General features: G+C 39.7%; 1 protein-coding gene across 1 annotated transcript in view; it reads right to left on the bottom strand.

Moving 5' to 3' along the window:
• LOC127635782 (WD repeat-containing protein 70-like) overlaps positions 1-16,091 on the bottom strand; it is a 69,445-nt gene that overhangs the window by 50,472 nt on the left and 2,882 nt on the right. The window contains exons 6-9 of the mRNA XM_052116001.1: positions 16,008-16,067; positions 14,380-14,513; positions 12,552-12,705; positions 10,125-10,201 (exon numbers count right to left, since the gene is read on the bottom strand). Of these exons, the coding sequence (XP_051971961.1) occupies positions 10,125-10,201; positions 12,552-12,705; positions 14,380-14,513; positions 16,008-16,067 (425 nt within the window). The remainder of the gene's footprint in view (positions 1-10,124; positions 10,202-12,551; positions 12,706-14,379; positions 14,514-16,007; positions 16,068-16,091) is intronic.

Here is a 16,091-nt window from a genome sequence, read left to right as displayed (position 1 = left end):
AAAGAGTTCTTCCAAAAGTTAATAAATATTTGTTTATACAGGAAATATGACATGCAATTTGTTGTTAATACACAGAAAAATCCAGGTAAAATACCTTTTAATTTTTTTTTGCATTTACTTTAAATCAAGCAGTAATTTTATAAAATCATGCAAAACAAATTATATTAAAAAACTACTTTTTAAAAAGCATGCTTAATATGAAATACTGCATAACATGTGATGAAAACAAACAAATATCAAGGTATCACAGAATATATTTCGGTGTATTTTCAGTCAGGCTCTCAGTTTGCTAAATTATGCAAAAAGGGTGAAAATATTCCTTAATGGTGTGTATTTAGGATCCTTAAAATGTTAGCCAAAAATGTGCAATTTGAGATGTGATGGAAATAACATTTGTTGGTTTAGGAATAAATGACAAAAATGTCTCTCTCTTGTTGGACAATACAGTCGACAAATCACAAACGAGTAAGAGCTGTGAGAAAAGTGCAATCTAAAAGGAGATTATTTTCTACTTTGAGTCCAAAGAGCCAAAAGTGCTCATTGCTCAATTTGTTGTTGTTGCACCAAAAAATTTCATGCATTTTTCTACAACAATGATTCTACAACAAAGATGATGACATCATTGGTGAGCAGTGAAAAGTTGTCTTAGCACAGGAAAGAGGCATTTCAGCACCCTAATGCTTCTTCCAAATCAAGAGAGGTTTTGGCCGGAACCCAAGTGGTTAATTAACTCAGATACGATTCAGCAATTTAGGAAAGATCCCGAGCATACGCCATTTTTCTAAGACTACAGCTGCAAGAAATGTGTTTACTCCTAAAAATACACACATGATAAAATATCTGTTTTGCAGAGCGCAAAGAAATATGAATAAATCGTAGATACATTTCTAAACAACATTTTCCAGAATGTCTTCTTTAACGGTCTCTGGGGAGCTGTCTGGACTTCACGAACACCTCGACAGAAATATACATTTTATGAGCACTTCTAAACAACGCTGACACAAATTCATACACACGTATTAAAACTGACAATTAAAGCTTTGCAGAACTATTCACGGCGTTTACTCTTTTCAATAAAGTAACAATATAATCACATTCATTTCTCAAACTGTGATGGCGAATTCTCACATCTAACTGAATGGAAGCTGGAACAGCTGGTAGATCTCCACAGCCAGAAACCTGCTCTCATTCCAGCATGGCATGATGGGATTCTACGGCATTCAGCTGCAATCACAACAATCCCCGCGGGGATTTTTTTTTGGGGGTGAAAGAACAATGCAATCGAGAGGTTTTCCAGACAGTTTTCCAATCTCATTTGCACAAACCGTAGATGTTGTCCAAGTAAGGCTGGTAAACATACACATACACATATATATATATATATATATATATATATATATATATATATATATTTAAGCAATATCACAGGAGCAAGAGTGCGATATGGCCCTATATCAGCACTGCTGTGATTCGGCCGAGTGTCGAAGGTAATTACAGCAGTGCTGATATAGGGACATATAGCACGATTGCGAGTGTGATGTTGCTTATTTACAACAGTTCAATGAACAAGTACATTTAAAAAAAAATTGGAAAAACTGCAGTACGGTCTTAAAAAATGCATTTGTGCATGAAACGACTTTATTACGAGACGGATCAGAATCTGACGTTGCTGGTTCAAAACAAATGATGCGTTCAAGCCTCTGTTAGTAAATCAAAATGTTCACTTCAGAAATAGTATCACGGCTTGTGCTGTTTCTAACAAGTTATTGGATAAACAAGGATGTGTGTGTGTCTGAGCACATGTTTGTGTGTGTGTGTCTGAGCACGTGTGTGTGTGTGTCTGAGCATGTGTGTGTGTCTGAGCATGTGTGTGTGTCTGAGCATGTGTGTGTGTGTGTGTCTGAGCATGTGTGTGTGTGAGATTGAGCTGTTGACACTCCCAAGCAGAGATGCTGTCAGCTTTCTGAAGATCAGCTTTCTCAGAGGAAAAATAGCGTCCAATCAGGGGTATTTCTCCCTATTTCGCGATAGCTGGTGTGCAAGAGTCGATCACAATAGAAACAGCAATGTCCTCCGCCATTTTAAACGGCACCCATTGTGTAATTAATCAGTCTGTTGTGTCTCTCAGCTGTGATGAGCCATCATGCTGAAGTTGTTTATTTAAAGCCGTTTAAAGCTATTTCCCAGCTTTAGTAGTGTAGTAGTAATCAGGAAAAGCTGTTGTAAGCTGACGTGGATTCACTTCACGTCACCTAACTGGCTCATATTACATACAAAAATGATCTTTTGGCACCACCTGCTGGCTAACACATGTAATGGAAAAAAAAGACATATGCACTGCCCTTACACTTTAGTTTAGAACAGCACGAACAAAGCGTGTGATACACACAGAGTGAAGCATCCGAGTGCTGATGGTGTCAGAACATCAGTGCTCATGGAACGTCTCTCGTCCAATTAGATTCGAGGTCCGGAACTAACTGTTGTATATACAGAACCTATTTTAGAACTTGCTAATCAGAATCGAATGGGGAAATCTGTATTAATACCAAGTTACCCTAACCGTGCGTTCAGACCAGAGGCGTCGAGAGCGTCAAATCGACCGGAAGTCGTTCATTTATGTCAGCCAGCGTCTCTCAGCGGCGCGGCGAGTCTTGGGTGGTGCGGGCGTCAGAGGAAAGTTCAAGTGCGGGCAACATTATGGTAATGAGCTTTGACGCGGTTCGGCGGCAACCTATTGGAATATAGAAGTGCTCCGCTCTAGCGAAGTCTAGAAAGCACAACCGTGTAAACTTTGGTTCCCACAAAACATTAGTTCCGAAGACAAAATGGAGGAGAAACTGATTATTGCCGTGGCGGGTTTTCTCGTAATATTTGATCTGTCCCCGTTTGCTTACAGGGATATAAATAAAATAAAAAAACGACGTGGACAAAGATGTCTGAAATTGTTGGTGTACCAGGTGAGTTGATGAAGTGGATATTATGGTTTATATAATATTATATAATAATATATTAAAATATTTAATGGGGATATATGCTACTTGTGATATGTTGGCAATAAAGATACCGGTCGACATGTCTGGATGTTTTGTGGCCCCTTTAAATATAGTTCACAAAACCAAGCACTCAACGAACATTGCCGCCTATTTCAAATACGTCACAGCGTCCACGAATTTTCGATAGCGTTGTTGGCAGGGCAGCCAGAGCGAATTTTGACGCTCTTGAAGTCCATTTTGATTTCATGTCTCTTTGACTGTAAAATTCTAGTCTTTATGCTAAATCCCAATTTTAAGTATTTTAACAAAAATGTACTTTCTTAAGCTGGCGACCTTTACTGCTAACTCTCACCATATGTCATTATTGTGCACAACATTTGCAATTTTAGTTAAAGAAGAAAAAGTGCTTGTGAGATCATGGGAACAAGGACTCACTCAAAGGAAAACTATAGTTCTGTCGCTGTTTAATGTTCTTTGATTCATGATATCTATAAAAACCTACACTGTAGTACTCAAGAGTGAAGGAGCATTTTACTCCCAAGGCGACCTAATCAAATTAATCAACTACACATATCTACAGAAAACAATCTTTCAGTGATGAAATGTCACATGCATCAATAGCAAACTAATTGCCAGGGGATATTTTTGCCTGCAAAATAATGTACTAAATGAGTAGGTCGGCTCACAATAGGAGGCACATGGGTGGTCAGATGAATAACTAGTCTTCATTAATGAGATTGGTGGGCTCACGTTTTACAGGCGATCTGTGCTACAGTATTATTGAGGATAACCAAAAGCTCAAAGCTGCACTGCTGTGAGAGACAAATGGCCATAAGGTTTTGTGATAATGTGATAGGGAGTTTAGACAAAATAAGCTATGCTGATGACGGTTTCCCATCTGTGAACTCCATTCAGAACTCAAATAAGACCCCTTGAAATCAAACGAGGAGCTCCCAGCGATGCTCTTGTAGAACTGTTCTTGTTCAAATGACGAGATCTTTACTCTACCTCCATTGGTGAACTGATGCTCTACAAAGGCAAAACGCAGTATCTGCACATTTTGGGGATTGAGTTATGAGTGAAATTGTGTCTTAGATTATGAACTGTCTTTGCGAGAGATGAGTTTAGATCAAATACTCTCAGAGAAGATTCAGACAAAACAGAGCGAGATTATTTTATAATCAACATTTAAGATGTATATAGGACGCCAATCTTCAGTGTTCAGTTTCTGCGTTTGGCCTTTGTAGGTCAGTATCATGTGCTTACATAGGTGTAGAGCCCGAAGCCATTTGTTTTGAGAATAATGGCTGGCTGATGAAGTTATTGGCTGGCTAGCCGGCTCAGCCAAAACCTAAATGGCTGCTGCAGCCGCCAAACTTTTCATAGCTGCAAATGGCTGAAGCTGCCACTTCATGTCTACAGATGTCTATGTTATACTGATTTACTAGATCTCAATATTTCCAAGCAATGCATGGCTTACACTATATTTCTACAAAATGCAATACTGTGATGAGAGGGTGACGGCAGAGATCGCAGAGAAGTATGTTGATTAAGAACGCAAACTTTTGTTGAATTTATGAGAAATCTACAGACGCTAAACAGACGAAGTGTAGTAAAATAAAGACCTAAATGTGTATTTCGGACTTTTTTTCACCACAAGTCTGAAAGAAGACATGTTATTGAAGACAAATATCCAAAAATCTCAAAATTGACCAGTAAAAAAAACCGATGTTTTTGCCTGCCGTGTCTCGCCTTTAATATAAACACACACTGTTATCAGTAATATTTTGGACAAAGTTTTGCACATTTCACTTCAATGTACACTGAAGCATGCGTCATGAATTAGCAATGTGGAAACGGTGGTTTGTTACTGCAGTAATATCACGTTCAGTGCTATAAATCTCTCCGCTCCAGAATATTTGGTTCATAACATCAATCTTTGATTCAGGTGTTTGTGCAACCGTGCCCTGAAGATTTAACAAAAGTCTGGGTAAGCCTAAGTAAAAAAAAAAAAAAGTAGGAATTAGGAAAGTATGTGAGAAGTGAGATCAAAATTACCTTGCTTGCTTCTTTCCGCCATTTCACCTCAGTGCGAGAAAAAAATGCATCGCTTCTTCTGTACGGAATACGAGCAATTTTAATTGGTCGTCAATTCACTGTGAGTCTGTGTATCGTAGCAACGAGCACAAGACTGTGCTGTTATGAATCCAGTGGGAAAATAGATCTCGTGTATTGTTTATATATTTCGTGTGTGGCAGCTCAATTTGGCTTACGAAATTATTGGCTGGCGGCGGCTGAAATTCTAAATGGCGCAAATGGCGGCGGCTTCGGGGTCTACATAGGTGATATAGGTGATAGGTGGCATAATGGTGTTGTAAGGTGTACTGGTTTAGGTACTGGGTTGGCAAATAGAAGGTTAATGGTTAGAGCCATGTGTTATGCATACCCTGTCTTGTTCCACTGTTGCCCTTTTGTTTACCATTTTTGTCACTTTTCTACTCCTCCTGTTTTCACCTGCCCTTGTTAATTTGCCTTTGGTTTCTGTTAATCACCTTGTCATCTAGTTTGTGTTCTGTTTGTTCATTGGCCCCTTTGTCCCAGATTCTTGTATTTTAACCCTGTCTGTTTGTTCAGTCTCTGTCAGTCGTTGTTTGATCGTTTGAATGTTTAAATGTGGTTGGATGTTCCTCCCAAGCCTGTGTTCCCGTGTTTGTAGTTTCTGTGTTTTCTAGTTTTATGTTTGTTTCCCCATCGTGGGTGTTCCTTTGTGTTAGTTTAATAAATAAAGATAACTGCATTTGGATCCTCAACCTTCATCTGCCTTCTCCTACTTCCACAACCGTTACACCATGCAAGTGTTAATTTATGGTGAAAATACCAGAACAACATTTGAAATGCTATGCGATTATATCAATGATATTCTCTGAGCGAATTCTGTATTTAAAATGGCTTGTTGAGGCAAAGTTACAGAACTATTTTTGATGTGCATCTTCATTCGTTAATTAATTCTACAGGAATATATTCAGTGTATGTGTTTCTGCGCCTGAATTTTTATCGAATACAATTTTTTACCCTTCTTAAGCGAGCATTTAAATTTTGTTGCACATCTTGGTGTTTCCATTCGGCATTTCTTAAGCGATAGGAAAATGTGCATAAAAAATAAGTGGATGAAAACACAACTAGACGCCTTTACAATTGAGCCATTAATAAGGTATTTAAAGGAAATACACTGTCACTTATTGCGATCATATAATTTCAAAGCCGTATGACTTTTCCAACTTCATCAAACTTGCCATGTTGCAATCAGTCACATGACACACGAAAACCAATGGCATTTGATATCATTGACATCAAACCTGGCATGCTTTATAGACACTCAGCAACTATGAATATTGACCAATTCTGATCACACTTAAAATTCATGGTGGAGAAGATTTACAGTGGATAGCATTAATGGGGTATGTTCCTCCCACAAAGCTATCGTATGCCTTCAGAAGACATCGACTTGTATGAACTACCTTTATGGCTCTTTTTTGGTCCATCTCCTTTTGTGTGGCACAGAAGAAAGCAAGCCACACAAGTTTGAAAAGGCATGTGGGTAAGAGGGTAATTTTTGGGCAAAATAACCCTTAAACCCAAGGTTGCTCTTGGCTAGGGGTGGGAATCACAAGGTAACTGGCGATACGATATTATATAAATATCTAGGTTATGATACAATATTATTATGATTCTTTATTTTTGGTGTATTGTGATTCAAAACTGCAATATTTCACTCACCGATTCTCATTTTTCTTCAAAGGACTTTGGAGAACTATTACCAAATCACCCAAATTCATTGTTAAATTGTTGCAAAAGTGCCTGAAATGATTTGAATGTGAATCATTTCTTTGTAAACAAACAATACGGACCTTGAAATAAGTCTTTTTACATTATTTGTTTACACTGTATGTAGACTTGCTTAATACTCATGACCAGAAGAGCGATGGCTTGACTTCTAGTGATGTGAACTTTATTGTATAACATAAACTATGCTTTTTCTGGACCTTCGAGACCAGTTTGGACATGAATGTAACAAACCAAATGATGCCAAACTCTAGATTTGAACTCATCTGTGTTGTGGGTGACGTCAAATGAGTTCTGTTCCGTCTCAGCAGTGAAGCATAATAACTGCGCCATCTAATGGACTGTTTCTGAAGTACTGGATCAATTGGATAATAGAAAGTTTTTTCCCATGACCATAAAATGAATGTTGAAACATTACAAAAATGTATGCACAAATATCAATACAATATCATGATTAATAACATTGCAATACTTCTACATATCGATTTTTTCCCCCACATCAACTCTTGGCTAATAAGGTCATCATTCTATGGCAACTCTGCAAAAAAAAGTTGCAGAAACACCCCAAATAATGTGATGAATCAATTCTACAATTACAGTCACGTTTGTTTGATGGTGCGGTCAAACTTGACCGTTCATTTGTCCCATGAGACATGAACGGACGGCCTGCATTAGCCACAAGAGCCGCCGCTTGTGTCTTACATTTTCATTGGGCTATCAGCTTAATCGACAGTGACTGGGAACATTAGCATGCTTTTCAAACAGCGCTGACCCCTTATAATCGCACCAAAGCGCCGCGGCTCACCGCACCGAGCAATCAAGTCAATCTAGAACTCTCCGTTTCCCCTGTTAACCTCCGTTCTGATGCATAATGCGTCTCAGAGGAGCCTCGGATGAAACGTTTGATTGAGAGGCAAGTGCAAAGTCAGGCCACACTAGCCGATCACAGCGCTCCCACCGTGCACATGTGGCCCCTGTTCTCGGGCTCTCGGGGCCCCGGCGTGCTGATGTAACGACCCACCGGGGACGGCTCACATCTGCAGCTTTTCCTGAACTAAATTGCTCCCCATTTCCTCTTCTGAAACAGCGAGCAACATGCAATGAAACCTGCCAAGCGATGATTTCCAGAATCTACATTACAACTAAATAAAACAGACCCACATCTGTAACTGCAGTAAACTGGGGTTTTTTGGGCGGGGGGATGTTACGACGGCATGTTACAGTGACGTTCACAAATACTCTAAACACAGCCAATGGACAAACTCTTAGGGGAACAAATTGAGGAACGTGTTGCACACTATAACATTTCACAGGCGTATATGTTAGTGACTGCGAACACTCAAATATTTGACGGTAAAAAAAAAATAATAAAAAACAATGCAGGAAAAACAAAAATACAAATACATATGCAACAGTATATCAGTGCTTGCAGATCATTGTTCAAGGCAAATCCATGGCAAAATTATTTTTACTGTCATTTTAGGGTTTACGGCATTACATCGTCATGGCAACGAAGTTGGCTATAACGTTACATGGTGACGTTAAGTGATTTAATGACAGTAAAATCATGTTAACACACATATTGTTTACGTCTTGTGTCTATACTTTTGAAACAGTATTTTAATGTTTACGGATTAAACCCCATTGACTTGCATTGGAAGTGTCTCACTGGAACACACATTTGTGCTTTTATTAAAGAAAAGGAGTTTTTTTTAGTTAATCAACATTATGACACAAATGCTGTCAAATGAGCTTAACTTGCATTAAACTCATCTGAGTTATTGGTCGGGCTCTCCAGCAGAAAATCTGAATAAACTTATAGTTTCTTATAAATATAAAAACACTATTCTTATAACCACTTACTGTATAAACACAACACATTCCTCAAACGGAGTATAAATGTTTAAATCTGATTAAAGGTTAGTTCACCCAAAAATGAAAATCATCCCATCATTTACTCACCCTCAAGCCATCGTAGGTGTATATGACTTCTTTCAGCCAAACACAATCAGAGTTATATTAAAAAATATCCTGCTTTTCCAAGCTTTATAATGGGAGTGAATGGTACCTTAGATTTTAAAGCCCAAAAAAGTGCATCCATCCATCAAAAAAGTAATCCATACGGCTCCAGGGGAGTTAATAAAGGCCTTCTGAAGCGATGCGTTTGTGTAAGAATAATATCCATATTTATAACTTTATAAACTATAATCACTGGCTTCCGGAAAATGGCCGTCGTACACAAGAGAGTCGAGTTCCGGCATATGACGTAGCCGTAGCGTAAGCTCAGGTGAGAAGTGACGAACGCAGAAGCACAATTTTTAGTCTTAAAATTGTGCGTTCGTGTGTCTATCCAGTCATTCCAATCGTCCATTCACGGCAGCAAACACTCTCAGCCTCGGATGGCATTACATGGCATTTCCTGCATGAGCACCACCACGTCTCCCGAACTCTCCGTCTACCAGATTCGTTTGTTTGTGCCGCTGATGCAGGTCCTCCATCTCCTGGAGTTCCTGGTCGGTGTACTCGGTTCAAACAAAGAGGGCTCAATCTCCTCTTCTCTTATATCGAAATCCTACGACATGTTTCTTTAAAAATCCTCGTTGTCATCTTCTAATTCGTGACCGGCGTTTTGTTTTGCTCTATCCTCTGCGCTTCCGCGTTCGTCACTTCTCACCTGAGCTTCCGCTGCACCTACGTCATACACCGGAACTCGACTCTCTTGTGAACACGTGGACTGCCGTTACCGGAAGCCAGTGATTATAGTTTATAAAGTTATAAATATGGATATTGTTCTTACAAAAATGCATCGCTACGCTTCAGAAGGCCTTTATTAACCCCCCTGGAGCCGTATGGATTACTTTTAAGGTACCATTCACTCCCATTATAAAGCTTGGAAGAGCAGGATATTTTTTTAATATAACTCTGATTGTGTTTGGCTGAAAGAAGAAAGTCATATACACCTACGATGGCTTGAGGGGGAGTAAATGATGGGATCATTTTCATTTTTGGCTGAACTAACCCTTTACGAGTTTGTCTATATTACAAAACCGCTGACTGTGTGTTGTTTGATCCAAGTTGATGATTTACATTAAATATTTCCACTGAAAACAAGCCCTGTGAGGTATCCCAAAATCCCTGGAATTATCGGGGATTATCCATCTAATCCCAAGAGCAGAAAATATAACCTCAACAAAAATAAGAGAAGGGAAGCAGAGGACCTCTTCTGCAAACTACTACCAGTCAAAAGTTTGGACAAACTGAAGAGACTGCTGTTTGGGTATTACTCACCCATCATTGGAGCAGGTGAGAAACTCCTCTTTGATTTTTGGGTGCCAGCAGCCATCATTCAGCATCGCCGTGTGACCCTGAGAGGATACACATGATCAATCACAACAAGAGCGGGACAGTATTTAAGCTGGTTTATCAAAATGCAAAGTGTAACTCAAGTAACATTAAATTGAACCCCATGTAATTTACTTCCTTCTACCTTCCTATACTGTACGGTCATTTTTGACCGAAATCACTTTTTCTTTATCTGAGCAGTACAAGACTTGGTGACTTTTCCTCCATTTGCGATCTGAACACAAACATTTTTGTATTTGAATCTGTAAGTCTAGTTAGTCGTTAAAAAAAGCAACATCTTTACGGTTTGTGGTCAAAATTGACGACCATAGCAAATGAAAGGGAAAGACCGAAAAACAGGGCATTTTTTTTTTCTTGGGGTCAAACACAATATATAGAGTATATCAGCCACAGCACAGAACAAACACACACACATAAATGAAGGGGTGACAGCGCATCCCGCCTCCTTCACCGGTTTCGTCACCAATTTTTAGCGATATAAACTCTTAAGTGCATACACATACATTTGAACTCGTTAACAGTAACAGTTTTATTCATATATTAGTCAGGTGTGCGCACTGTCCCGAAGATTTGGCGACCGGCAACGAGCAACAGCCAATGAAATTGAGAGAGTGCATCACCCACATCTTCCTAAAGCTGCGTTCACACTGTCAGCGACCGCGCGAGACAGCGGAACCATCCCATTCATTTTCAATGTTAGCACAGCAACTTCCAGCGACACGAGCCATCGTGACCGTTGGCGACCAGATGTGGGCGTGTCCAACGAAGCGACAAAGTTGAGACAAGTTTAACTTTATTCAAATGAAGAGCGACTTACAGGAGCGACAGCCAATACGAGAGAGATTATTTTAGAATCAACATTTAAGATGTATATAGGACACCAATCTTCAGTGTTCAGTTACTGCGTTTGGCCTTTGTAGGTCAGTATCATGTGCTTACATAGGCATAATGGTGCTGTAAGGTGTACTGGTTTAGGCACTGGGTTGGCAATTAGAAGATTACTGATCCTTCTCTCTCTCTCTCTCTCTCCAGCTCCTGCTGTAATGGAAAGATCAGGGGACCCTCTGCAGCAGCTCATCAAACTGGGTCCCGTCAAGCCTGAAGTACTGCTGGAACCAGACTTCATCCAGCCGCAGCTCCTGCACCAGCCGGTGGTACTCACCGTGCTGACTCCCGAGATTGAATGCTTTTGTGGACCCAGACAGACCGACGTTTGCATTTTCGCCTCAGATAAACAGCCGCTATGGCAAAGAGTACGCCTTGTTTCTCGTTCATCTTTGATATAAAGCATTTTATGTACTGATTCCATTTATATTTAGTCTTTTCCCTCCAAAATGTTTGTTTTTAGCGGCAAGAAATCTGATTTGCTGTCAACAGCAATGGAATGACATCCCTGAATGTCATTTATAAACGTTACTAGGCAACCAGTCGTGGGAAGGGCCCACTAGCGACCTAACCACAGCCACTGGCAAAGTCGCTGGCAGTGTGAATGCAGCTTAACGGTTGTCTCATCATTTTTTCAGCTGTTTTTTTTTTTTCACCGTTCTATGCAAATCAGCGCAATAACAGGCAAAAGACCATCTATTATGTTGTTTGTTGACGTGCTAAGTCTCACTACCTAGTCTGTAAACAGTCTTGTTCGTGCGCTCGGCTTTAGCGTGTGTGCATTCTAGCATCTCGCTCTGTCTCTGGCGAGCATCACTGCACTGCCGTGGGTTCAATTGAACTCAGAACTGATTCAGAATTGTTTGAGAATCGTTGAAGAATCAAGATACATCGCTGAATCCATTTTTTTCTCCCATCCTAACGAATAGTCAAATGATGAAAGATTTAGATACTGCAAATCTCCATGAGGTGTCAGTGAATGTTTTTATTTCACCTCTAGATGCCGCTGTTGTACTGTAGAATCCTTCAGCGCAGGCCAATGAAATACGCATACATGCATCTCTAGTGCTCTAGTTACTGCATATTCCCTTTGTAATATGGTTTGTCCTCATTTAGATGACTAAGTAAACCTGTGCATGTGTGTTCTGACTGTTGCATGCGGACACACTACATTAGCTGACGGTCACGAAACGCTCGTTGAAAGGCACTCAACAGAACCAGGACGCAAAATAGACAGGAAATGGACCAATATAAACCCACCAGACACAGAGGAACACCCCTGGGGTCAGAGGACCAGGTGCAATACTCAGCCGCCGTTTCCTTCTCTGATCTAGTTCATGTATACCTCATTACAGCTCAGACAACAAACACAACACAGATGCAGCAAACAAATTGCAGGCCGCCGCAGCACGCTCTGTTCGCTCCTGTGAGAACTGAACAACCCTCGGACAACATAAGAGACTTTACCTTGGTGTTAGCCATGTCCACAATATACTGATCCCCTTTGACGCACTCTAGAACCTGGAAGCCGTCTCGATCCAGAACTTTGGCCTGCGAGTTTCCCGCCACCACTAGAATGACATCACCGGTGATGCTGTACTGCAGCGATCGGATCTGATGACTGTAATGACAAAATAATAATTTAGTGTCATTCACTTCTGAATTGGTGCTTCCAGAGTTCGTACCTTGTGAGGCTTCATTACAAAATGATTGATTAAAGAAACTCAAATCTGGAGAACAATAACGCTAACTTTAAAGTGAACGGCAAGGTTTTGCTTTCCTAATAAAAAACAAAACATGCTATTGTGCAAAACAGTCAAACAGTACTGAGTTACGAAACTAATAAAAGTGAAAATAAACACAGATGAAACACACAAAGTAACAATGTTGCGAGTCATCATAACGGAGTCGAGAGCAAAAATAACTGACCGGCTTTGACATTTTTAATTGTGTCATTTGTAGCATTTTTTATATTGAGAAAATTAAAGGGACAGTTCACCCAAAAATGTAAATTCTCACATTACTTACTCACCCTCATGATGTCACAGGTGTGTATGACTTTCTTTCATCAGCAGGACACATTTGAAGAAAAACGGAAATATCTCAGCTCAGAAGATCCTTATAATGCAAGTGGATGGTGATCAGACATTTGAAGCTCCAAAAATCACAGACATTCAGCATAAATGTCATCGATACTCCAGGGGTTAAATTAATGTCTTCTAAAGTGACACGATCACTTTTGGTGCAATAAAAGATCAATATTCAAGTACTTTTAACTATAATCCAAACTACATAACGCAGCCTTAAAGCCCAGAGCACCCCGGGCAGTCAAGTGCCCCATTGGCCTGGTCAGTAATCCATCCCTGCTCAAGTAAACATGTCAACGTGATTACGTCACACGTGCATAATGCTGCTGACCATACGCATGATTTAGAGTAAGAATGTAATAAAATATTGATCTTTTTTCGCACCAAAAGTGATTGTATCGCATTAGACGCATGGTCACCATCCACTTGCATTATAAGGACCTTCTGAGCTGAGATATTTCTCTGTTTTTCTTCAAATGTGTCCTGCTGAAGAAAGAAAGTCAGACACACCTGGGATGTCATGAGGGTGAGTAAATAATGATTTGGGTGAACTATCCCTTTAAGGACATTTTCTATTGCTGTAATGGACAAAACAAATCTCACATTTGCGAGCGAGCATTTTTGTGTGTTATTGAAAAGCTTGTAAATGAGAATTGGTGTCAAAGACTTTTTGAACCCTCACAAAAGCTCAGCGCATGAGAGTGCATGACCAAAATAGGTAGAAGCCCAGTGTCAATTTCGGTTACCCTCTCCGGGTCACTGCCTTTATGGGCTCCATATGGGCCAAGTGTTTTATTTGGCCGGAATGTTTGGCCTCTGCTGGTAAAGAGATGCCAGTGTGCCCAAGTTGATGAACTGGTTAATGTGGCGTGGAGCTTTACTAATCGCACAAGTGAAAGAGCGTTCCAGCTCAGCCAATTGGCTTCCAATATCTCGAGACACCCAACTTTCAGATGGCTTCCACTATTAGGAGGGTTTCTAGGAAAGACAACAGAACAAAAATACACCCGAGCTATCCGTGGGACAGCATCTGGGTGCAGTTAGTTAGTGCGTGGTTGATTTGACTTGAGAATGCGCTCCCATTCCTGACAGATGAGGTATAACGTACATCAAACCCCACGGAGGGTCGTGAACGCTCGTGCTTGAGGAGATTCAGAGATGTGCTGATATCAGGAGCACGATGGACAGATGAGGTGCTTCGGACTCACCATTCGCACGGCTGCAGAGATCGGAAGGCCTGCAGCGCAGCATCCATCCCAGCAAAGTCCCAGAACTTCACGTCATAGTCAAAACCGCCAGTAATCAGACGAGCGCCAGAAGGATCCAGAGCTAAAGCTGATACCTGTGTAATAAAATACAGAAAACTTCACAGTAGCTCACAGGCTTAAATTAAATCTGCTCTTTATGTATTTGAGCGATTCTCTCCAAGCCTGTCAAGAAAATGTATCGCTCAAATGTAACCCAAATCAATCAATAAATATTAATAAAATAATAACCTTTTGAGCAAAGGTCAAAAAATTATATATTCAAATTTAAATGCTTATAATGCATGAATGCTTGAGAGTACAGACCTAATTTTTGAGTCTTTTTAAAGAAGACATTTGGGAGTTTATTGTGGAATGAAAGCAGTTTATAAAAAATAATTTTAATAATATAATTAGTTTATTTCAATAAAAATACTCTGCACTAAATTGTTATTTCCTTTTATAAAAATATATTTAAAAAATATGAGTCACCCTAGAAAATGCCAGAAAATCAAAACCATATGGCTAATATAGTTGTGTGAAAAATTGGACACTTGATCAGTGTAAACAAATATATAAAGTATATTTAAGCAATATCACATGAGCAAGAGTGCGATATGGCCCTATATCAGCACTGCTGTGATTCGGACGCAGTAGGTAATTACAGCAGTGCTGATATAGGGCCATATAGCACGATTGCGAGTGTGATATTGCTTGTATACTACAGTTCAATGAACAAGTACAAACGGAGTACGGTCATAAAAACGCATTTATGCATGGAACTACTTTATTACGTGACGGATCAGAATCTGCCTTTGCTGGTTCAAAACAAATGATGCGTCCATGCCTCCGTTAGTAATCAAAAATGTGACTTTAGAAATAGTATCATGGCTTGTGCGGTTTCAAACAAGTCATTGTATAAACAATGATGGATTGGTGGGTGTGTGTGTGAGTGAGTGCTCATGGAACGTCTCTCGACCAATCAGATTCGAGGACCGGAATATATACCTGTTGTATATAAAGTATTGATTTTTTTTTTATGTCAATACATGGGACTTTGATGTACAACAGTCAGAATAAATTAAAAAAAATACATTATTTATTCTTTATTATACTATAAAAAAAATTAAGAGAAGCTCAAATATATTGTAAAGATGTGCATTATGTGTAATTTAAAACACCACTCAAACCGCACATATTTGCCAAACACTGTAGCATCACTTCATATACTTTTAAAAGTAACTATTTACCCGAAAATGTACTTGTTTCAAAGGCATTTGACTTTCATAAGCTATATGACATCAGAAGACCTGGAAAATATCACACATTCATCCTTTTTGTATCTTGACAGCCCCTGGTCACTATAAGCCTTCATTGTGTGGAAAAGAGCAGCGTGAACATTCTGCTGCTTATTTCTTTTTGTGTTTGTCATTCGGGTTTGGAGGGGCAAGAGGGTGAATAAATGATGAGAGAATGTCAATTTTATGGGTGAACGTTTTTTAACTAGTTCAGATTATATAATTCTCATAATCTCCATAATCTGAAGCGTGAGACAGATCGGAGCGGTCAGGATGACCGGTGTGTGAACTTACAGATTTCATGCCGTGTTGAAGAGTGATCTCATGAGAATCTGGAATCCTCTTCACTGGAGTCTGTCACAGAGAGAGGGAGAAATA

The sequence above is a fragment of the Xyrauchen texanus genome, chromosome 43 (genome assembly GCF_025860055.1).
Source record: "Xyrauchen texanus isolate HMW12.3.18 chromosome 43, RBS_HiC_50CHRs, whole genome shotgun sequence".
NCBI lineage: Eukaryota > Metazoa > Chordata > Actinopteri > Cypriniformes > Catostomidae > Xyrauchen > Xyrauchen texanus.
The sequence above is the reverse complement of the archived record's forward strand: the minus strand, read 5'-3'. Positions and strand labels throughout refer to the sequence as shown.